This window comes from Dipodomys merriami, unplaced genomic scaffold (genome assembly GCF_024711535.1).
Source record: "Dipodomys merriami isolate MVZ:Mamm:240054 unplaced genomic scaffold, mDipMer1.0.p SCAF_14, whole genome shotgun sequence".
NCBI lineage: Eukaryota > Metazoa > Chordata > Mammalia > Rodentia > Heteromyidae > Dipodomys > Dipodomys merriami.
In genome coordinates this window covers 14,802,146-14,826,283 of record NW_027202715.1, presented here as the reverse complement: position 1 = coordinate 14,826,283, position 24,138 = coordinate 14,802,146, and the positions used below count along the sequence as shown (strand labels likewise).

At 44.9% G+C, this 24,138-nt stretch overlaps 1 protein-coding gene across 1 annotated transcript in view; it reads right to left on the bottom strand.

Annotated features, from left to right (window-relative positions):
* Positions 1-24,138, bottom strand: part of Wdfy4 (WDFY family member 4) — a 268,757-nt gene that overhangs the window by 223,532 nt on the left and 21,087 nt on the right. Inside the window, exons 8-13 of the mRNA XM_070020489.1 lie at positions 21,983-22,172; positions 17,525-17,682; positions 14,796-15,248; positions 11,516-11,620; positions 7,802-7,992; positions 2,271-2,857 (exon numbers count right to left, since the gene is read on the bottom strand). Coding sequence (XP_069876590.1) covers positions 2,271-2,857; positions 7,802-7,992; positions 11,516-11,620; positions 14,796-15,248; positions 17,525-17,682; positions 21,983-22,172 — 1,684 coding nt within the window. The remainder of the gene's footprint in view (positions 1-2,270; positions 2,858-7,801; positions 7,993-11,515; positions 11,621-14,795; positions 15,249-17,524; positions 17,683-21,982; positions 22,173-24,138) is intronic.

Below are 24,138 nucleotides of genomic sequence, written 5' to 3'. Positions count from 1 at the left end.
TTTAATAATGGAAAAAATAACAAGTTTTCAGAAGGCGGATAAAGATAAGGTTTAGCTTAACAGACTAATCCTAAACAATGTAAGTTCCATATTCATAAATGGAAATTTTACATCAAAAATTTCAATTAATTCAAAACTAGACAAGAGGGTATTAAAAAAATAAGACAATAAGAAAATATACAATAGCAAAACTGGCAATCATTTAAAATGTACCAGTAATTACAAAAGTGTAAATAAATCACATTTACCTGTTAAATAACAAAAAAAAACCCTAAATACTTTTAAAATAAAGTCAAACAAAACAAAACCTAGCTCTCTAAGGGGTTTAAAAGAGAAACCCTTTAAATATAAGACCACAAGTAAGTTAAAAAGGGAAAAAAATATTTCCAAATAACACTAAGCAAAAGAAAGCTGCAATAGTCCTGTTACTGGCAGTCAATCAAAATATGCTAGTAAAGACAACACACACACACACACACACACACACACACACACACAAAGTCAAGATACAATGAAGAAAATTCTGACTATAAAATTATCTACAGTTTCTAAATATGTATGATTTAGGTAATTTCAAAATACATAGATGGTAAAAATATAGAAATTTGCTATAAGTTGCATTACAGTTACTTCAGCAAATCTTTCTCAAGAGCTGTTTTAATATAAGCAGATTTAAGATGTCATGATAAGATAGGCTGGGCACCAGTAGCTCACACCTATAATCTCAGCTAATCAGGAAGTTGAGCTTCAAAGAATCATAGTTCAAAGCCAGCCAGGACTGAAAAGTCTGTGAGACAGTCCCCAAGATAATCAGCAAAAACCAGACTGTAGACATGACTCCAGTGGTAGAGCACCAACCAAGCAAGCAAACCAGCTAGACAATCGTGAGACCCTGAGCTCCATTCCCCATACCATCAATTAATTAACTAATTAGTTCATTATGTCTATCTGGGCATTCGTAGCTCATACCTGTAGTTCTAGCCCCTAGGCCAGTCTGCCCATCTGAGCATACACAGGAGCCCTCTACATCACATAGCTGGACACGGTGGCATGTGTCTATCATCTAGCTGCATGAGAGGCTGAGGTGGGGAGGATCTTGTTTTTAGGCCAGCCTTAGCAGAAAACTCCACAACACACCATCTAAATGAAAGAAGCTGAGTTTGGTGGAGCATACCATCATCCAAGCCCAAGCTATGGCAGCAAGTTTCAAGTAAGATAATTATGGTCTATCTCCTTGCACAGGCAAAAAGCAAGAACCTATCTCAAAAATAAACAGTGCAGGGCCAGGGCCCAGAAGCTCATGCCCATTATCCTAGCTGCTCAGGAAGCTAAGATCTAAGGATCATGATTCAAAGCCAGCCCAGGCAGAAAAGTCCAAAATTCCAGAAGTGGAGCTGTGACTCCACTAATGTTCTACTACTGGCAGAGCACTAGCCTTGAGCAAAAGAACTCAGGTGCCCAGGATCTGAGTTCAAGCCCCAGGATCAACATACATACAGAAAGGGGGGGAGGGAGGGAAGAAGGGAGGGACAGAGGGAGAGAGGGAGGGAGAGAACAACTAAGAAAGAATATGAGAGGGCTAAACACTAATGTTGCAGAAAATCCCTTTTTAAAGTTACCTTTCATAGTCAGCCATCTCTGGCTCACATATATAATCCTGGCTATTTAGGAAGCTGAGATCTGAAGCTCACAGTTCAAAGCCAGACTGGACAGGAAAGTCTGTAGTAGTCCTATCTCTAGTTAACCACTAAAAAGGCCTGAAGTGAAGCTATGTCTTAAGTGGTAGTAGAGTGCTAGCCTTGACTTAAAAAAAAAAAAATCTCAGAGACAATCCTAGGCCTGAGTTCAAGCCCAGTACTGGCACTAAAAAGGAAGAAAGGGGGTGCAGGGGCAGAGGGAAGAAGCAAAGGAAGGAAAGAAGGGAGGGAGGGAGGGAAGGAAGGAAAGGAGGAAGGGAGAAAGGAAGGGAGGAAGGAAGGGAGGAAGGAGGGAAGGAAGGGAGGAAAGAAGGGAGGGAGGGAGGGAGGAAGGAAGGAAGGAAGGAATGAAGGAAGGAAAGGAGGGAAGGAAGGAAAGGAGGGAGGGAGGAGGAAAGGAGGGAGTAGGGAGGGAGGGAAGGAAGAAGGGAAGGAAGAAAGGTAGGTCACATGAGGTTTGAGCTCACCCCACATGCAGCTTAGCCTTCCTAACCTGCTCCACCTGTGCGAGATGTTTGTGGAAGACACAAATGGGAGTCATGGATACACTGAGTGCCCCATGGCAGAAGATACCTCTCCTCCGGGTCTGGCCAGTGACTGAGATTGCTATGGAGGTCACCGCCGCCGGCTTGTCCTTTCTGGGCACCCATGACTGGCTCTTGCCCGGCCCTCAGGGCCTCCTTCAGGTCTGCGCGCAGGTGGAGCGTCCCACTAGCCATACTGTCCAGAAAGGTGAGGATCTGGAGACAGCTCTTCAGCCTGGGTGGGAAAGGGCAGCTGGAGGAAAAGGCAGAGCTCAGCAAAGCTGCAAATGACCTGCTGCTCTTTGAGTCAGATGAGAATGGCCTAGGGGTACTCTCTTTCTCTGGGGCCCCAAAACAGCCCAGCAGGCAGAGATCCTCGGCTAACTTCTCAAAGAGCCCATTTGTCCTGAAGAAGCTGGCATTGACTGGATCCAAGTGCAGGGCTGCGGAGAGCACAGACAGCGTGTGCAGCACCATCTCCAGGGTCTGAGGAGGGGACACGGTCCCCCACGTCTGCAGCGGGGGCTCATGGAGAGATCCCTCCAGGTCAGACAGCAGGGACAGGAGCCCGTTGAAACCACTGGCGGCTCGGAAGGCAGCGCGGCCCTTGGGGGTCTCCAGGATCCGCAGCAGTGACTGAAACACCAAGTAGAAAAACAAGTGAGTGGCCTTCAGAGAGGCAGATCTAGGTCCAGCACACTTGTGATCACATTGTGACCAGGGCACATGTGCTCCGCCCTGCCGGATGCTACAAGAAGCCAGGTCACCTAGGACCAAGGTAAAGGATTGTAGAACATCACCATGACAAACTTGTTACCCTAGTTTTAGTTTGCCAATACATGCTTTTATTTAAATGAAACTGGTAGGGTTGATCTAACTGGTCACTTTATGTGTGTGTGCATGTGTGTTTGTGTGTGTACGTGCATGTGTGCACATGTGCTGGTACTGAGACTTGAACTCAGCACCTCAGTGCTGTCCCTTAGCTTTCTCATTCAAGGCTGGTGTTCTACCACTTCAGCCATGGCTCCACTTCTGGCTTTTTCGTGCTTAATTGGAAACAAGAGTCTCACAGACTTTCTTGCCCTGAATGGCTTTGGACTGGAGACCCAGGTAGAAGATCTTTAGCCTCTGGGGCAAGAAGAGGCTAAAGGAAACAAGGTGTCTACACCCACCCTGCTTGAGCAACCTGCTCCCAACCTAAATTTTGTTCTTTGAGAAGGAAATTAACTCTTAAGTTTGAAGTGCGTGATGGTTTTGAGCACTCCCTTTGAATGATAATTGGCACAGCAGACTATACATGGGTGAATAGGAGTCTGATTATCTGAACCTGCCCTTTGCCTGGTCACATGACATATGCCACACAAAATAAATCCAAGACACTGGGAAATCTTAAGCTCCATGGTGTTAAATTTCATGTGTGTGTGTGTGTGTGTGTGTGTGTGTGTGTGTGTGTGTGTATGTGTGTGTGCGTGTGTGTGTGTGTGTGTGTGTGTGTGTGTGTGTGTGTGTGGCCTGTCACTTGTCTATTGGAGATAAGAGTCTCTCAGATTTGTCTACTTAGGCTGGCTTTGAACTATAATCTTCAGATTTCATCCTCCTGAGTAACTAACCTTACAGGCATGAGCCACCAGCACCCAGCAAAACATTTTAAATTTATATGAGGGCCTTCAAGGGCTCTTAAGACCAATAGGAGATTCCTTTCAAGCAAATGGAAAGAATGAAGCATTTCTGTTTATCTCAAAATGAATACAGAAATAGAACATGATTAAAATATAAAACTAATCAGATTCCAGCCAATTGTCTGCACACTGGATGACCATGAAAATGCTCACTTCTCTCCAGGAGCCATCTTCCAGTTGCCCAAATTGATGCCAGATATTGTTTAGAAAAGCTCCATGCTTTGGAATGTTAAGAGCGGATATTGTAAAAGAAAAGCAACTCAATGATAGTTCTCATCTTGATCTATGTCTCTTAGGGAGACTGCCACCTGAAATGCCTAGGTGGCTGCTTTCTTCTGTGGTTGGAGGGAGGAGGAAGAAAGAATGGCTACCCTTAATTGTTGCTTTGTTTGATTTATTAAATTCAGAGTCATTCTCTCAAATGGGGGGCGGGCGTGGAGGGGTAATCTCATTAGAACGCAGACTGCTCTATGATTTCTTAGGATGGGGTTAATTTCATATTTGCAGAGTCATAAAATAAAGCGTGTAGAATCCAATTACAGAGGCTTAATTTCATAGCAGCTAAAGAGAAACATTTCTATCAGCAAGGAAAAATAAATACTTGGCTACTTCGGGAAACAATTTGTCAGGAAACTGGGGGGGGGCAGGGTAAGGAGGGGCCTAGGAAGAAGGTCTCCATTACTGTCATTCAAATCTGTAGGATCATGCATCACATAGGATTTTGAATCTGCAGAAAGGAGTAAATTTAATCAGCTGCAGTCAAAGTAATCAGGCTCAGGTTGACACATTTCAAGAAAGGTCAACGTTAAGCACATTTTCTCTTCCCTAACTCAGTTATCGTGTCATCGTCTCTGAGTTAGTATTCCTCCAGCTTGAATCTATCAAATGGATGCCTGCTGCAAAGTGCTAACTGTGTTAGAACTGAGGGGATTTATTTCACATCCTATTATTTGTTATTCCTCATAATTTTCCATGTGTCATGCTGGAAGACCGGGGAGCTAATGTGATTAAGCTCAGAGTCGAACAGCTAAATGTATATTAGCAAATCAATCTGAATTTGTGCATAACCCAATCATGGTCTCACTGGCCATAAGGGAGGAAATTCATTTGCTTACATTATCCTTTAACTCGGTTATAATTTGTCAGAATGGGTGGTGTGGTTGCGTGGTTCCGTGTGTGTCTGGAAGCAGTGCACCACTGGATTTGGAAAACATCTGTGTGACATTCATCTTCTCTGGAGTGGCTGGCAGAGTCTGCCACAGGGAGGGGACAAGGAAGTGAGGCCAGGATGGGATATCACCTTATTGGGAAGGATACTGCCTGCCTTTTTTACTTTCCCACTTCCACACACTAGGATTTCCAGCATGTTCCCCTTCATCCTCCATCTGCCCCATTGTGTTGACCCAGTGTCCATAGGTACAGCTAGCTCTCAGCTTGTGTGTGTGTGTGTGTGTGTGTGTGTGTGTGTGTGTGTTTGTGTGTGTCTAGTACTGGGGCTCAAAGCCATGTCCTCCTGTCTCATTTTGCTTTTCCTTCATGAAGATGGTCTAACACTTCCAGCTTTTGGCTGGTCAACTGGAGATGAGTCTCTCCTATGAATGTGCCCAAGCTGGTTTGAAACTGGGACCCTTAGATCTCTACCACCTGAGTAGCTAGGATTATAGGCGTAAGCCACCCACACCTGGCTTAGCTCTCGTCTTCTTCAAGAGGATCAGTCACAAAGATTTCATTTTATACCTTTGTTTCAAAAGGTTCAAAGGATCCTCAGACAAGTTAGTAAAACTTCTCCAGACAAAGAAAGAAGGGAAAAGACCAACCCTGAGGCTCAGTTGATAGAGTACCAGCCAGTGAGCAAAACCATCACATACTAAGTTCAAATCCTGGTCTCAGACCAAAAAGGAAAAACTTGCAGATTCCACATTGGATTCCAGCACTAGTTCTTCATGTGACTCCATAGTGAGAAATCTAGAGTCGGCTCTAGGGAAGTGGCCAGGCCTTCCCACCACCACTGGAGAGACAGCATGTTAGCAGCGAGGCTCTTAAAGGGCAGCAGCAGCTCCTGGGCCCTCCCAACTGTCCAGCCGGGACTGCCTTGGTATATCAGAGAGCAGACAGCACACGGAGCCTGCACTCTTTGTTAAATAATCTCACTTAAGTGCTCATTCCTTATGAGCTCTCTTGACAGTATGATTCTGAAATGATATTGAATCAGTAAAACACCATAATGGCTTTACATTGCTAATTCTAGAAATTCAGTCCTATTACCCAGGGGCTACCACTCCAATAAGAATGTCTCTGGGCTGCAGAGTAAATAAGATACACCATCCACAGACAAAGCTGAGTCCTGTTTTCTATATTGGACATAGAACTACTTTGACTTTTGAAACAAAGGCAATGCAGAAACTTTCTTCTCTATAAATCTGTTTGGATCTTAGTATAAATTATGCACTCAATCACAAATCAAAGTCAGAGCCTGTTGATAGATAGACACACATTCCCTGTTCTGGGGCTTCAACTCAGGGCCTAGGCACTGTCCCTGAAGCTTTTTTTGCTCATGGCTAGCACTCTACCACTTGAGCCCCAGCTCCACTTGTGGCTTTTTTGGTGGTTAATTGGACATAAGAGTCGCATGAACTTTCCAACCCCATCCAGCTTTGAACCACAATCCTTGAGCAAAAAGGCTCAGGGACAGCACCCAGACCCTGAGTTTAAGCCTTAGGACCAATAGACAAAGGGGGAGAAATGGAATGAAAACAGAAGGAGTCACAATACTATGAAAGAGGAGTACATTTGATAATTCTTACATACCTTTGGCCATTTTAAGATAATGTGATGACTATTGGCAATATTAGAAAAACTTTTTTTTTACTATCCAAACATGGCAACCTAGTTTCATTTGTCCCTTTGTGCCAGCTGCCCTCACTCCTTGCCTGTCACTTGTATCCTTTCCAGCTTACTCCTTCTCCTCTGTGAGCCTTCTTCACAGAGGAAGTGGTGGTCCCTCCTCCTCTAGTCCCATAACAGCCTGTACCCAATGGTAAACTGGGCACATGCACCACTGCATTACACTCAGTGCCCACATAGTGAGCACTTGTCCCTGAGATTCAGGGGGCAAGGACTATATGCCCACCCCAGGCTCTCTGCCAGGCCTTGTCATTGATAGATGCTCAATAAAAGGAGTGATCAAGGCAGGTGTTTTAGGCTTTATTCTCATAGTTCCCAGGGTGCCTGGGAGGTCGCTTTCTAGCCAGAGATTTTATTTCCTGGCACCCCTTGTATCATCTGAGTCCTGCCCCAAATTCCCAAATTCTGCCCAGAGAAATTGAGACCTAAGTTCACACATCCTGTGCCATCCTAAATGTGAATGCTTGTGCCAGTCTCCACAATCTCACTTATTTTTTCTGCTGGCTGAGTTACATGCCCACCTGACAGCTGACCCAAGGGACAACTTCAGTGGTTGATTAAATTCTGCATAAGAAAGAAATTTCTAGAAGCTGGGGCTTCAGTGGACTATGCTTGGCTGAGATCTGTGGATTGCAATTTGAAGCCAGCTTGGGCAGGAAAGTCCTTGAGACTCATCTCCAATTAGGCAACAAAAACTAGAAGTAGAGATGGGGCTCGAGTAGTAGAGTGTTAGCCTTGAGCTAAAAAGCTCAGGGACAGCATAGACTTTTAGTTCAATCCTCAGGACCAAATTGAAAAAAAAAAAAGGATAAAGAAAAGAAAAATCTCCAATGTGTCAAGCAACTGAGGGAATAGTACTCCTTTGTTACAGCAGCTAACACTACCTCACACAATGTACTACCCACTTGATACAGAGGCCAACCAAACGAATGTGAACAAAGCTAAATCAGCTCGTGTGCATCCATGAGAAAGGCATAGAGGAGAACTGAAAAATCACCTTCAGGAGATCCAGCTTCAGCTGCAGCTCCCCCTGAGTGGATGAGCACAAGGCCCCCACGATGATGCTCATGTATTCCTCAGCATTGATGATTGAGAGCTGCTCCAAGATGCTGAGCGAGGCTCCCCGGTAATTCTCATCATCCAGGAAGATCTTGATGAAGGGCACCATGCCGTGGTCTTTCAGGACAACTGAGGAGCAGACATTTAGGCTGGAGTTAGAGGATCTTTATTCTAACCACATGGGAAACTTATTTTTATACTGCAAACATTTTTAATGATTATTGTTGAGCCTACATTTTGGAAATTTACTTCAAACTGCAACGACTTTAAATAAATGTTTGTAATATACAAAGAAAATACAACCAAACATAAAACTTGCTTCAGGTGTGCCTTGCACCTAGACCACTGTTTCCCCCCTCACATGGAAAATTTTTGCTTACAACCTTCAAATTCACTTTGCTATATTTTTCTCTATTTTGCTAAAAAAAATTCTAATTGTTTTCTATTTATTTCTTGCTAAATTTTTTGATAAATTCTTTAGTTATGCTTTGTTTATATTATTCTTACTTGTGGATTGGAATGGGAAGAGGAGAAGAGAAGCTATGACACTGAGAATTCAAAAGGAAATTGGGCCAGGCATCGATGGCTCATGCCTGAAGCTACTCAGGAGGCTGAGAGCTGAGGCTCTCCATTCAAAGGCAGGTTGGGCAGACAAATCTGAAAGACTCTGATCTCCAATTAACCATTAAAAACCCAGAAGAGGAGGTTTGGTTCAAGTGGTAGAGCACCAGTCTTAAGCAAACAGCTAAGGGACAGAATCCAGACCCTGAGTTCAAGGCTCAGTACTGGCACAAGAAATACATGCATGCATGCATATACAAATACATACATGCAAAATGGCCTAATTCACCAGGAAGTATCATAAGCTGTTTTGGGGAAAAATCAGTATCTGACTAATATCTCCTAATAAGAGAAGGAAGGTAGGAATAAATTTAAGAGGTCTATTTTACAAGATGATGTACATAGTAACAATGTATTGTAGTCTTGGAGGGAAAAGGGGGCAAAAAAAATCTTTTTCTTAAGTAGAAATCTACTTAATAAATACAACCTCAAACTAGATTTACCTCTCCTTTTATTTCCTTGTAATTCCCTAATCTAGGGAATTCTAATATTCTTATAGAGAGCCAACCAGAATTTAAGAGCATATTTAATTCCTCATTAGTTGGGAAAAAGTTAAGGAAGAAATCCAACTGCTGGAATGCTTTTGGTTGAAAGTAATCCTAAAGATTTCCTCTACAGAACTGACATTTGGAATCATCCTTATGGAATGAAGATAAGGCATTAACTTGACCAGAGGGCTAGAGGTGGGTTTGATCAGCCCAACACCATTGGGAAGGGTTGCTCCAAATGTGGCCTATGTGCAGCTTCTGTGGAAACCTCGTGTTCACGAGCAGACTCCTGAGCTAGGTGCTAGGGACTCACGTCCATAATCCTAGCTACTCAGGAGGCTGAGGTATGGAGGACTGCTGTTCAACCAAGCAGAAAACTACACAAGACTTCATCTCCACAGTAACCAGCAAAAGTATGGCTAGAAGCATGACTCAGGTGGTAGAGCACCAGTTGAATGTGGTTCCAGCTCTGATTTAGTACCATCAGATTTTAGAAAATACATCAGATTTAGAAAAATACAAGCAGACTCCTGAGCTCTACCTTGAACTACTCCGAATGCCTAGGAGTCTGGAGGCTCACAGCTCTTCCAGGAGGTACTTTGTAGGCTGATCTTAGAGACTTCCTTGCTATAATGAAATGCTAGTCTTTTATATTCAATACATTTCATTGATGAAGACCGCAATGAATATAACTAGTCACAACAGGAACTGGTGGCTCACACCTATAATCCTAGCTGCTTTGGAGGCTGAGATCTGAGAATAGCAGATCATAAGACTTAACTCTAACCACACACACACACACACACACACACACACACACACACACACACACACACACACACACACACACACAGAGTGAGAGCTGGAAGTGGAATTGTGGCTCAAGTGGTAGAATGCCAGCCTTGAGTAAAATAAATTCAGGGAAGCCTGACATTGGTGGTTTATGCCTATAATCCTAGCTACTTAGGAAGCTGAGATCTGAGGATCATGCTTCAAAGCCAGCCCGGACAGGAAAGTCCATAAGATTCTTATCTCCAGTTAACCAGCAGAAAACTGGAAGTGGAGCTGTGGCTCAAAGTGGTAGAGCACTAGCCTTGAGCTGAAGAGCTGAGGGGCAGTGCCCAGGTTGTTCAAGCCCCATGACCAAAAACAAGCTCAGACAGCAGTCAGGCCCTGAGTTCAAGCCCCAGGAATGGAACGTGCACACACACAAACACACACACACACACACACACACACACACACACACACACATACACACACACAAAAGACTAGCACCTAACCCACTGCCCACTGGTATGACTTTGTTGGTATAACTGTTTCATATTATATTGAAATATATATATGTAGAGAAAGAGAGAGAGTACTAGGAAGTAAATACATGTCTTTATCTGAGTGGGAATAGGGCTTAACTAAAGCAGGTGCAGATGAATAGAGAAAGGAATAGTAGGTGAATACAATCATAATATTAAATGTATATATGTGAAAATGAAACCAGGTAACTTGAGGGTATGGACAGGGTAAAAAGGATATGTTGGGGAGAATGATGAAAAGAGTGACATGGATCAAGATGCACTGTACTCATAAACTGACATGTTGAATCAAAACCTCTCTGTACAAGTACTTAAAGGTAATAATAAATATTCAAATATACATGCATGTATATTATACCTATAGAGAGATACACTTATATAAGTTTATTATATAATATATATACATAATAAAAGCATGTCCTCTTCTTAAAAGCTTCCCATTATGTTAGGAAATTTTAAAAAGGGGAGGCATTCAGGCATTATTGGCATGACTATAACCCTAGATACTCAGAAGACTGAGATCTGTGGATTACAGTTCAGAGCCAGCGTGGACAAGAAACTTTGTGAGACTCTTATCTCTAATTAACCAACAAAAATCCAGAAATGGAGCCTTGACTCAAGTGGTAGATCTCTAGACTTGAGAAAAAAGCTCAGGGACAGTATTCAGGTCCTGAGTTCATGCCCCAGGATTGGCACCAAAAAAAAAAGCAGGAAAAAGAATAAATGGAGTTGTTAAATTCCTTTTGGGCAGATGGAATCAAATTATTACAGAAGACTAGCTTCCTTTGCAGATTTTTTTACCCCTCTGGGTTAAGAAAAAGCATGTGCAGACCCTGAAGTAGGATATTCATAGATTTCACTTGACAAAAAAAAAGAGATGTCTTTAGGCTGTCATTAATTTAGAAAATGCTAGATTCAGCATTGCTTGCCAGCCTTATTTTATGTTAGAAGTACAAAGTGTCAGCTTTGTGATAGAGCACTTGCTCAGCTTTGTACAAGGCCCTGAGCTCCATCTCTGCATCGTCATCACCGTCATCATGAAGCAGAAAACATGATGAACCAAGGTGGTTACTCATTCCCTGAGAGGTACTAAACATCAACTAGCAATGGACATTAATCACAGTGTTAGCATTAGCTATCCCTTGACTACACCCTTTGATCATTGGCATAGCAAAGAAACAATCCGTGTTTTTCAAAGCAGTAGCTGGGTGAAGCTGGTTGCACCCTCACCTGTGTTTCTAACGGAGTCTTTCAGGAGTGCGGCCACTATGCTCAGCATCACACAGGTAAGTTCTCTTTCTGGATCCTGAATGCCAGGAATGGACAATTTGTTTCCTGTCGTATTGAAGAACCAAAAGACAAACAAGAAATTTAAACATGTATTTCTGGCTCCACCAAGTTTTCTATCCTGTTCAAAAGATGAGAAAACAACATACCCATTTTATGGGAATGAAACCCTCTCAACCTATAAGCTAGAACCCTACACCCCACCAACAGCAATGGTACTTCAATTTGAGCACATCAGAATCTCCTGGGCAGGAGGGGTGTCGTTAACATTTACAGCCCCATGCTGGACGTCATCCCCACAGTTTCTGACTCAGTCGGCCTTGGAAAAGATCCTATAATCTGCATTTCATGTTCCCTAGGATTGCTGATGGGCGGGGCCCAATGGCCACTCTTCAAGAAGCACTGCCCTAGGCGGCAAACAGAGCCCTGCCTCCTCCATCTTTCTTTCATAAACTACCATTCACAGCAGGGAGGGAAAGGTGCCAGCTCATCAAGTAAGCTATGGAGCAGCTCAGAGACACAGGAGTAAAGAAATAGCCCATTGGATCCATGAAGGCAAGATGGGGTCTCTTTATTCATCATTGAATAAAAAGGGGACACTGAAAGTTCAATACATGCCTGTCTGTCTGTCTGCCTCACTGCCTGTCTATCTGATTATTTATTTGTCTGATTATTTGTTTGCCAGTACTGGGGCTTGAACTCAGAACCTCATGTTCTTGCTAGGCTTTTTTGCTAAGGTTGGCACTCTACCACGTGAGCCATCCCTCTGCTTGCTGCTTTTTTGCTGGCTAATTGAAGGGTCTCTCAGATTTGTCTGTCTAAGCTAGCTTTGAACCACAATCCTCAGCTCTTAGTCTTCTGAGTACCTGGGATTACAGCTGTAAGCCACCAGTGCCTAGCTCAATATGTATTTGGGAAATGAAGAATGGAAAAATGAATGAGTACATCTCCTATGTGAGAACAGGAAATGTTTCTCTATTTTTCTGTATCTTCCTACTTTACCCCTACTATATTAAAATAAATGCTTGCTAAAACTTTAAAAAGAAAAAGAAGGAAAAAGGAATGAGGAGGAAGGAAGGAAGGAAGGAAGGAAGGAAGGAAGGAAGGAAGGAAGGAAGGAAGGAAGGAGGGAGGGAGGGAGGGAAGGAAGGAAAAAGTAAAAAGAAAGAGAGGGAGGGAAAGAGAAGAAAGAAAGAGGAAAGGGAATGAAGAGAAGGAGGAGGACGAAGGAGAGAAGAGGAGGGAAAAGGAGGAAAAGGAGAAGGATGAGAAGAAAAAGAAGAGAAAGAGGAGAAGGAGGAGGAGAAAAGGAAGAAGAATCACAAAAGAAGAAGGAAAGAAAGAAGGAGGAGGGAAGAAGGAGGGGGAGGAGGAAGAAGAGGCCACCTCACAGAGGAGGTGCAACTAGATACAGTCGCTCAGCTTGTTGGTCCCATGTCCAGAATTCTAGCCCAGGCTTTCTGGCCCAAATATGCATACTTTCTCCTTCAGCTTCTTCAGAAAACAGGCAGACTGATAACGATGGCTTAAGACTGAAGCAGAATCTGAAAAGCAGCTAAAAGCCTTCCCAGCCAGGACAGTGGGAGATGAAAATGTAGAGGAAGAATCCATGGGGAGAGGTACATGGCCAGGTTCTTGGGGCCTGGCATCCCTCCTCCATGCTGACTTCCTTGAGCAGCAGATGCAGCCAGACTGAGCAAAAACCAAGGGGAAGCTGGGTGCCAGTGGCTCGCGCCTGTAATCCTAGCTACTCAAAAGGCTGAGATTTGATGATCACTGTTCAAAGCGAGCCAGGAAAGTCTGTGAGACCCTTATCTCCAAATAACCAACAGAAAATCAGAAGTGGCACCATGGCTTAAAGTGGTAGAGTGCTGGCCTTGAGCATAACTGCTCAGAAACAGCACCCAGGCCTAAGCCCTAAGTTCAAGCCCTACAACTGACCAAAAAAAAAAAAAAAAAAAAAGGGAATATTACAAGTTCTGTGCCTTGCTTCCTATTCAAAAATCTCACAGGTGGAGACTATAGATTCCACAGCAGGAAGGTAACTTGGGACACAGGGGGTAATAATACAGCCTGACCCCTGACCATTCCCAAGGGACCGGAAGGAGCCCCAAAGACCCTATAGAAGTGGCAGAGGCTGCTATTTGGCTGAGACCCCAGCATTTGGGGCTGAGATCAGAACTTAGATGTGTTGCCAGGCAACACAGGTCTAGGGACCAGCAGAACACACCTGGTGGGACCAGACTTGGAGGTGCCTGCTGGATCAACAAGGCCCTGGAAGTGGGGGGTGAGGGGGAGGCATCAGGCCTCAGCACAGAGTGAACAAGGCCACATTCCAGATCCCAGAAAGAGCCCTAGCACCCCAGGCCTCTCCAGGGTCCTATCCCTCCACATTGCTAAGGAGCCATGGCCCCTACCATCTCTTGTGAGGAAGAGATTTGAAAGCCGAGAATCCCCAGGCCTAAGTTGGCTCACAGAGCCCTTTTAAGTTATATCCATCCCTTTCACCAAACTATGGTACCTATATACAATGGAATTTTACAGGACCAATTAGAATAAGATTATGTCATTTGCAGGAAAATAGATAGACCTAGAACAAATCATGCTAAGTGAGGTAAGCCAAGCTCAGACACACAAATGGCACATGTTTTTTCTCATATGTGGGCGCTACATCTAAAATACACTGGAACATGATAAATTATATAAGACTCTATGCATGCACACACAGCGAGACCAAAGGAGGATCCTCTTAGGAGAGAATCACAAAGGCACAATGCCTATGTGCCTCTGATCACACAAACTAATATCAAAATGAACTCCAGAAAAGGGAAACAAATGTTTGTTTGTTTATCTGTCTTTGGAAGGGTAAAGGGGAAGCACAGAAATGGAAGGACAAAAGGTGAGTAAATGCAGCAATGGCATCCACTGGACAACATGGTGAAAATAAACTTTACAACTTATGAAGATGGGAGGGAACAACTGGGAGAGAGCAAGGGAAGGGGCAATATTGTCCAAAGACTACTGTACTCATTGCCCAACTCATGTAGTTGTAACCCCTCTTGTACATCACCTTTATAGTAACGATTTAAAAAAAAAAAGCAGGAGGCTGCCCATTCTTCATGAAGCCACGTGTCCCAGGGAACACCTCCTATAAACTCTCACAGTGCCTGCAGACACTGGACATTCTGGCTTTCTATGTGTGGTTAAATTGGCAGCGCTGTACCTGACTTCCTCAGGATCTTGGCTTGCTTTCGCAGCTGGGCCAATAGCAATCCTAGCAGCCCTGAATCCCGGAAGATGTCAGTGAAGAGCGGATCACTGCTGGTGATCCTGAGGATGCTCTGCAGGGCCACCAGGGCACAGGAGGGCTCGGGGCTGTCCTTGATCAGACGCTGCACCTTCCCCAGGATCTCGTGAGGCACATAGTGCAGCCTGAATACCAAGGCCTCCAGAAGCTGGAAGAAGTGCACCTGCACGGGGACTGGCTTCAGAGCTATGATTTCCACAAACTGCGAGATAGGCTGCAGGGTCCACTCCAGCAGGAAGAAGTTTCGAGGGTTCCAGGCCCACATAGTCTTGATGGCCAACAGGATTTGTGAGCAAAGGACAGAGTCGCTGGATTTATGGAAAACATTCTGGAGGACCTGGAAGGCCTGAAGATTTTTAACAGTCATCCCTGGAGACGAAAACAAGAATAACCCTGCAAGTTACCTCTCTCACTTATGTCTGGAAATACATGCATGAGTTATCATTAAGATACATCATTTGAAGTTTCTATTTCTTTCCTATGAGAATTTAGCAAATAAGTCCAAAAAAAAGTGGAGCCATCCAGGATGTGAAAAAGGCTGCAACGTCATTATCAACGTTGTCACAATATGGTCACTCTCAACTAAGATATGCTGAGAGGGTCAAATGCAAGCTGGATAAAATCCAAGATTGCAACAAACTAATGAACATATGTTGTGATGTAATATTGAAAATACAGTGATTAAAAGTAAGGATATGATCAAAACTAATTTGAAGTGTTTCTTCTTGCTGAAAATTTAAATTACATTTAAAGCTGGATGCCAGTGGCTTACACCTGTAATCCTAGCTACTTGGGAGGCTGAGATCTGAGGATTGTGGTTTGAAGCCACCCAGGCAGGAAAATTTGTGAGACTCTCATCTGCAGTTAACCAGCAAAAAGCTGGGAGAGGAGATGCATGCATTTGAAGTGGTAGAGCACCAGTCCTTAGTAAAACAAAAAACTAAAAGACAGCACCCTAGCCCTGAGTTCATGCCTCAAACTATCACTAAAAAAATTAAAATAAAATGGTGTGTTCCTGGGTGCTGGTAGTTCATACCTGTAATCCCAGCTACTCAGGAGGCTAAGATCTAAGGATCATAGTTCAAAGCCAGTGCAGGTAGGTAAGTCTATAAGAGTCCTATCTCCAATTAACCACCAAAAAGCCAGAAGTGGAACTGTGGCTCAAGTGATAGAGCACTATCAGTGAACAAAAATTCTCAGTAACAGTGCTAGGCACACACAAAAAAGTATGACTCGTTATACTTCCATTGGTCAGAATTGATAGAAGCAGCAGCTTCTATCAGTTCAAATCAAAGGATGCTGAAGATGACCAAGAAAACTCAGTTCCAGTTCCACATAACAAGCCTTCCTAATCCAGCTTCCCTTTCTCTTCCACTTGAAAGTGAAATTCCATTCTCTTATCAGAGACCCTGCAACCTCCTATTCTCTCTGTCTTATGCAAGCCTGCTGCTCTACCTCTTGAACCACACCTCCACTTCCCACATTTTTGCTGGTTAACTGTAAGTAAATCTCTTGGATTTGTCTTCCTGGGCTGGCTTCAAACCACAACCCTCAAATCTCAGCCTCATGAGTAGCTAGGATTACAGGCATGAGCCAAAAGCACCTAGCTTACTAGAGAGGCTTCTGCAAGTCTCTGATTCATGAATCTCCTGAGCTTCATCCTGGTCACTGTGTCTACTGGAATTCTGTTCCAAGATCCTTCTTTACCTGCTCAAGATGTAGCTTGCTGCCTCTGGCCCTGACTCTGCACTAGCTCTCACCTTGGCCTGCTTTCTTCCTAAGGCTGCTGTCTGCCATTAAATTCTATTTCATTTCAACCTGGATCATTCACCCATAGCCTTCCCCTGCATAGAGGTACAGGGGAGTTTCCAAAGTCCCAGCTGGCCCAGATGCCTGTATTAGCTGGTGACCCAGCAGATTACAGTCCAGTGTATGCTCAGCAGTCCTGAAAGAAGACTTTTAATGGGGCAGACACCTGCCCTGTTCAACCTGGCACTCAGTATAGGAGGCAGAGCGCCTGTCTTTCCAGCAGTCCCAGACTCAGTACATTCACTGCAATCATCAGGCAATGGTTCTCTTGAAGTTCTGAGAAGCCAAGAGCTAGTGGCTCACACCTGTAATCCAAGCCACCCAGCAGGCTGAGATCTAAGGATCACAGTTCAAAACCAGCACGGGGGTGACAAATCTGAGAAACTCATCTCCAATTAACCAGCAAAAAGTCAGAAGTGGTGGTATGGCTTAAGTGGTAAAGTGCCAGCTTTGAGCAAACAAAACCAAGTTCCAGTACCCACACCCAAAGGGAAAAAAACATCCTGAGAAGAGCAGTCACTTACCTTGAGCCTAATTCAGTCCCATTATAGGAGCAAGTGGGACAATTAAGTCACACCTCTATTTGAGAGTCTCTGCTTTTGTGAAGCAATGTTTCCTCTTAAGTGCTACACAAAGCAAACTTCTACATTGTGCAGTTACAGGTGCACAGCCACAAGTGTGCAAAGGGGAGATTTAAGACCCACAGGTCACCTTCCTAAAGGCAATGGCCAATCACCTGCTTCAAGGACAGGTGCACACAAGTCAGGGAAGACCTGCACAGCCTGAGGGCACAGCACTGCCTCTGTTGATCACCTGGAGACACGAGAAGAACCTACCCGAAGATTCCTGGTGGAACTTGAAGTCTTCCAGCTGAGGGTATGTGATGCTGTCAAACACTTTCAACTCCGACCTCCCACACGTAGTCAGCCATACCACCAGCCCCAGGAGCTCCTCCAGGTGGGGGTCCACTGCACCCTGAGTCAGCCCATTATACCTGTTTGAATAGTGGAGGTCAGCTCCCTGTATTTTATTTTATTTTATTTTATTTATTTTATTTTGCTGGTCCTGGAGCTTGAACTCAGGGTCTGGGTGCTGTTCCTGGGCTTTTTGGCTCTAGCATTCTACCATTTTAGCCACAGTTCCACTTTCAGGTTTTTTGATGGTTAATTGGATCTAGAAGTCCTGTAAACTTTCCTGCCTGGGCTGGCTTTGAACTGCGATCCTCAGATCTCAGCCTCCTGAATAACTAGATCTCAGCCTCGTGAGTTGCTGAGTGTGCTGGTGTGTGCTGCCAGCACACAGCTAGCTCCCTGTTCCTCTGAATGAAGCAGCCACATTTGGGCACGGGGCCCTTCACAGTGACGCAAAGGCTTCCTCAGACCTGCCTTACTGGGGAAGTTCTCCTCCTCGTTAGCCACAGGCAATCTTGTACTGAAGGCAAGGAAAGAGCTGGGGAAATGTCACTGCCTGCAGATTTAACCTGAAATCAAAGAAATGCAATTGGAATACAGCGTCTTCTCACCTCTGTGCTCTGCACCCCAAGTTCGCAACTACCCTCAGTCAGCTGGCAGTGTAAACGTATTTTTATTGCCAGGTGCTGGTAGCTCATGCCTATCAGGAGGCTGAGATCTTATAATCAAGGTTCAAAGCCAGCTTGGGCAGGAAAGTCCATGAGATATTTATATCCAATTAATCACCAACAAAGTCAAAAGCGGAGCTGTGGCTGAAATGGTAGAATGCTAGCCTTGAGCAAAAACACTTAGGGACAATGGCCAGGCCCTGAGTCCAAGCCCTGGGACCAGCACACACACACACACACACACACATACACACACACACACACACAATTTTTATTACCTTTATGTAGTTGGACAAAGAGGTTTCCATTCAACATAATAATTTATGAGTATAATGCATCTTGGTCAATGTCACCCCTTCCATCATGATCCCCCATCTCTTCCAACCCTACCCATCCCCTCCAGTTCCATTTTTACATATGTAAAAATGAATATTATGTGCAATCTAAAAATATTAACTGGAAAGGTCCAGAAATAAACAACTCATAAGTTTTAAGCAACTTCTGTTGTGGTAGACTGTTATATAGCTGTTCTATTTTAGTTTTGATTATTGTGTTTAACCTCTTGCCATGCCCAATTTACAAATTAAATTCACCATTGGTCATAGGTACAGAAAAGAAAGAGGAGGTTTTATATCTAATCTTTCAGATATCCAGCATGGGTCTTAGAACATATTCCTGATAATAACCGGGGAGGGGGGGGCAGAAATACCGTGCAAAAGAACCTGTGAGAGACCACAGCACTGCCCAGAGGAAGGGTTCTCTCCTTGGCTGGATCCCCAAAAGCCATGTGATTGGGGAACCCCTAGTGTAGGATTACCTGCCAAATGAAAGGCTTAATATTTCTTTTTTTGGGGGGGGGTCCAGTCGTAGGGTCTAAACTCTGGGTCCTGGCGCTGTCCCTCAGCTCTTCAGCTCAAGGCTAGCGCTCTACCACTTGAGCCACAGCGCTACTTCTAGTTTTTTTCTTTTTGCTGATGTGGTGCTAAGGAATCGAACCCAGGGCCTCATGCATGCAAGGCAAGTGCTCTACCACTGAGCCACCTTCCCAGCCCGAAAGGCTTAATATTTCTTTAGAAATATTCAGCAAAACAGCATGGAAGTTCACTGGGCTTCCTGGGCTTAGCCTAAGCTCTGCTGCTGCTTCTGTCTGGCTGCTTATGGGCGCATAGGTTGCCTTGTTTTACAGGCAGGGCCCGGGAATGGTATGGCATCTGGAATCTTATTCTAGTTCTGCCCTTTCTGAAACAAGTACATCTAGTGTGGCTGCAGTTAAGACAAGAAGAATGAATGGACACTGGTGGCTCATGCCTATAATCCTAGCTACTCTGGAGGCTGAGATTTGAGGATCCTAGTTTGAAGCCAGCCTGAGCAGACCAAACTGAGATACTCTTTTTTTTTTTTTTTTTGCCAGTCCTGGGGCTTGAACTCAGGGCCTGGGCACTGTCCCTGAGCTTCTTTTGCTCAAGGCTAGCACTCTACCACACTTGAGCCACAGCGCCACTTCTGGCTTTTTCTATTTATGTGGAACTGAGGAATCAAACCCAGGGCTTCATGCAGGCTAGGCAAGCACTCTACCACTAAGCCACATTCCCAGCCCTGAGATACTCTTATCTCCAGTTAACCAGCAAAAATCCAGAAGCAGACATGTGGCTCAAATGGTAGAGCACCAACCTTGAGGGGGAAAAACAAAAAGGCAAACAAGAACATGAAGTCCTGAGTTGAAGTCCAGTCCTGGCACAAAAGACCACAAGGGAAGAGCACAAGTGAAAGTTGCTGCTTTCTCATACTTCCAAGAACAGACTTATTTCCTCCTTTCTGCCTTCCACAAGAAGCCTGGGGAAAGTTACCATCTGTCCATTAAATGAAGGAAATGTGTGAAAATGACACCCAGACCAACAGACCAACTCGCCATGGTCCAGACTCGTGTGGAATGTGGTGTGGACCCAGAGGTGTTTATCATTAGCATCCCTGTGGAGGAAGGCTTTGAAGGGCAGTGTCACTTCATTTCATCTCTGTGGAGACTCTGGGACCTGAGTGGCTACCATCTCTCTCTTCTAAGTACACACATGCACAGACACAAAGCTTGCTCTGTGGTAAAGTCTGTGAAGGACAAGGTAAACAACCATCGGTAGAGGAGCAAAGCCAAGCTCCAAGGAACAGGTTTGCCCTGAAGTCACTTCCCCAACGTGAGTGAAAGCATCTGGGTCAACAAGAAATACCTATGATTTCTGTTGCTTTCTCTCTCTGAACACTAGGTTCAACCTGAAAATGACAGACAGGTCAGAGCTGGCCCACGAGTAGATGAAGGTAACCCTGTCATGGCTGAGCAAAGTCTTTGGGCTTCCCACAAGGATCCCACAAGGATCTGGGAGAAAGGTGGCTCCTTTGGAAGTGGATCCCAGAAACCACTAGCACGTCTAAGGCCAGGGGAAGCTGGGAAAGGAAGGAAGTCAGTTGGGGAGCATTACTGACCAGTGCACTCCTTGACTAAATGGATTTGTCCTTTGAGGGAGCCTGGGGCAATATGGTGCTGGCTTATTCCAGGGACAAGCTTGCTGAGTATCTACCCATCAGCTGCCATCAGCCACGGCTGAGAGCTGCCACAGGGGTACCAATTCTCATAGACTTCCAGCCCTCCAAACATACTGACAAGGTTGTTTGCAGTAGCCACCTTCCAAAAGTGAAAGAAAATCCTAACAGTGAGGAAAGGGGTGGGGATGGGAGAGAGGACATTGATCAAGATGCATCATATATCATATATACATATATATATATGTATATATATGTATATATGATATATGATGCATCTAGATAGATAGATAGATAGATAGATAGATAGATAGATAGATAGATAGATAGATAGATAGATAGATAGATAGATAGATGGATGTCAGTCGTGGGGCTGAACTCTGGGCCTAGACGCTGTCCCTCAGCTCTTCAGCTCTAGGCTAGCGTCCTATCACTGGCCATAGTGCCACTTTCAGCTTTTTTCTGCTTATGTGGTACTGAGGAATCAAACCCAGGGCCTCATGCATGCAAGGCAAGCACTCTATCACTGAGCCACCTTCCCAGCCCAAGCTGCATCATGTTTATAAAATGTTTTGTTAAATGGCAACTCCTTTGTACAACTACTCAAAGATAATGATAAAGTTAAATAAATAAATAAATAAAAGGAGGAAAAAAGAGCTCAAGACCCTGAGTTCAAGCCCCAGACTGTTACACACACACACACAAATCAACTAATTTAGAAAGTTGTAAAAATCTAACTTTGTGATTCTCTGCCTCTGGTTTTTCACCTATCTTGGGGGTTTCACCTTGTTTATCGCAGTACTGGGGATAGAATCCAGGGCCTCTCACATGCTAGGCAACAGCTTTACTGCTACCTGTTTTTATCAATAAAGTTTTATTGAAATGAACAGACAAAAACCCCTAACAGACATGTAGGTTCTGCTGACAGGTGGAAGTCAGGGCAGCAGCATGCAGGTGGTCACTAAGCAGACTCCAAGCAGGTGTCACAGTCATTCTCTGATCTCTAAGGAAGGGATCCCTCACCACAGATGACATATATTAAATTCGCATTTTTGGCTAGGGACATGTCTGGCCATGCTCTAGAGAGTTTTGCTATTTCAGAAGGCCCGCCGGGTGGCTTCAATATCTGTTTTCACCTCTCAGGCGGTACTGATTCTCCCCTCCCCACACACCCCCAGGCACTCACCGCAAAAGCACCTTGAGTAGCAGAGGGTAGCCCTCCCCGTTCTCGAACTCCAGGAGCAGCACCGTGGAAATGGGGTATGAGTCTTTGACAAAGCTCAGGATGAGATTCACAGCCTCGCTCACCTCAGGTACAGGCAGCACGTCTGCCAGCCTGGAGAGGTTCTGGACCGAGAGCCGGATGCAGTTGGTGTCTGTGGAGTCAAACACAGCCCTGCTGAGCCCAGAAGCAAGAGCTCTCCCTCCAAGTCTTCTAAACCACCCAACCCCCTCCAAACTGTAGTTGACAATGTAGATGAAAGCCCAGTACCAGTAGCTTATGCTTGTAATCCTAGCTACTCAGGAAGCTAGGATTGGAGAATCACAGTTCAAAGCCAGCCAGCCTGTGAAGAAAAGTCCATGAGACTCTTATCTCCACTTAACCAGCAGAAAGCTGAAAGTGGGGCTGTGGTTCAAGTGGTAGAGTACCAGCCTTGAGCAAAATAGCTAAGGGACAGTGCCCAGATCCTAAGTTCAAGCCACAGTATTGGCGTGTACATACACATATACACATACACCATGCATAGGAATGAATCCAAAAGATTTTCTCTAGACTCTTGAATCCAAGAGACAACTCACTCATTTCCTATGGGAGAATAAGAAGGGAGCTGCTTAGCCCCTTGCTCTTCTTTCTGGACAATCCAGGTCCTGGGCTGAGATACAAGAACAAGACTTCAGCCATTATGGAAGACCTTGGCAGGCCATACTGAAGCTGAGCATGGAGAGCTAAGCAGAAATTAGCTTCAAGTGTGGAAAAGGGCAGGTGAGTGAATAAGAAGCTAGAGGGGGAAAGATGGAGTATTTCCGGTTCTGGAGAAATGGGAAGAGGACAGAAATACAGGGAAGGAAGAAGGCAACATCCACTCATGTGAAGCCTGGTGTTGAACTTGCTTGGCACCTAGAAGCCAGGGGAAAGCATGATACAGAAGAAGGAAGCCATCAAACTGGCATTGGACAGGCCCCTGTGGTAAGGGATCCTCCCTTGCACTCAGTGCCAGGAAAGCTATATCAGAAGCGCTAGAGATAAGACATGCCTGCCTCTTGGGTGGGGTCTCACCCCCTTGGGCTAGGGAGCCCTAAGAGTGGCTCACATAGCAGGAGACCATGCTCTTCCTATTCCCTACTCATACAGAGGCCCAGAGACTACCAGGCCCTTAAGAAGCCTCTGGGCATAGTGCTCCAGGTGGCAGACTCTACTCTGACATCAAATTGGTTGTTGTTGTTTGCTTGTTTTTGTGGGCTTTTTGTGCCAGTCCTAAGGCTTGAACTCAGGTCTGGGCACTGTCTCTGAGCTTCTGTGCTCAAGGCTAATACTCTACCACTTGAGCCACAGCTCCATGTCCAGATTTTCTGGTGGTTCATTGGAGAGAAGTATATCACTGCCCACTCTGGCTTTAAACCGCAATCCTCAGATCTCAACCTTCTGAGTAGCCAGGATTATAGGAGTTAGCCACTGACACCCAGCCAAAATAAGTTTTGACTGTCATCTTAGGCAGCAGCAGGAAATGTGGGCAGAGACTCCGTTGAGCCACACCAATAGCCTCCCTTAGCCACCCATTGGGTGGCTAAGAGATATTGGGGTCCTGGCCTTGAAGGGAGCTTTGAACCCCTCAAGCTTGGGTTTTCGCCTAGGACTCATACTAAGAAAGGCCTGCAGGGTTTTCCTGGCTCTCCCAGAGTGATGTCCTAGTTATGGGCCACACCAGAAAGATGAGATGACACAAGACCGGTGTTTGTGGGCATGCAGGTCACACTGGCAGCTCAAACCCTCCAGCCCTCCCCACTCCTGCCCAAGAGCCCAGACATCAGAGCTGGCCCAGGCAAAAGCCATGGTGTGGCATTTGCAGGATGGCAGCTGTGTGCTCAGCTGGGGGAGCAAAGAAAAGGGTGTTGTGGGCAGGAAGTGAACCGTGATGGACCTTCAATATGTCCTGGGTACACAGAGCGCAGGTGCTGATGCCTGTAATCCCAGCTACTCAGGAGGCTGAGATCTGAGGATTGTGGCTTGAAGCCAGCCCAGGCAGGAAAGTCTATGAGAGTCTTTTCTCCAATGAATTGTCAAAAAGCTGGAAGTGGAGCTATGGTTCAAGCACTAGCCTTGACAGAAAAAGTGCTGGGACA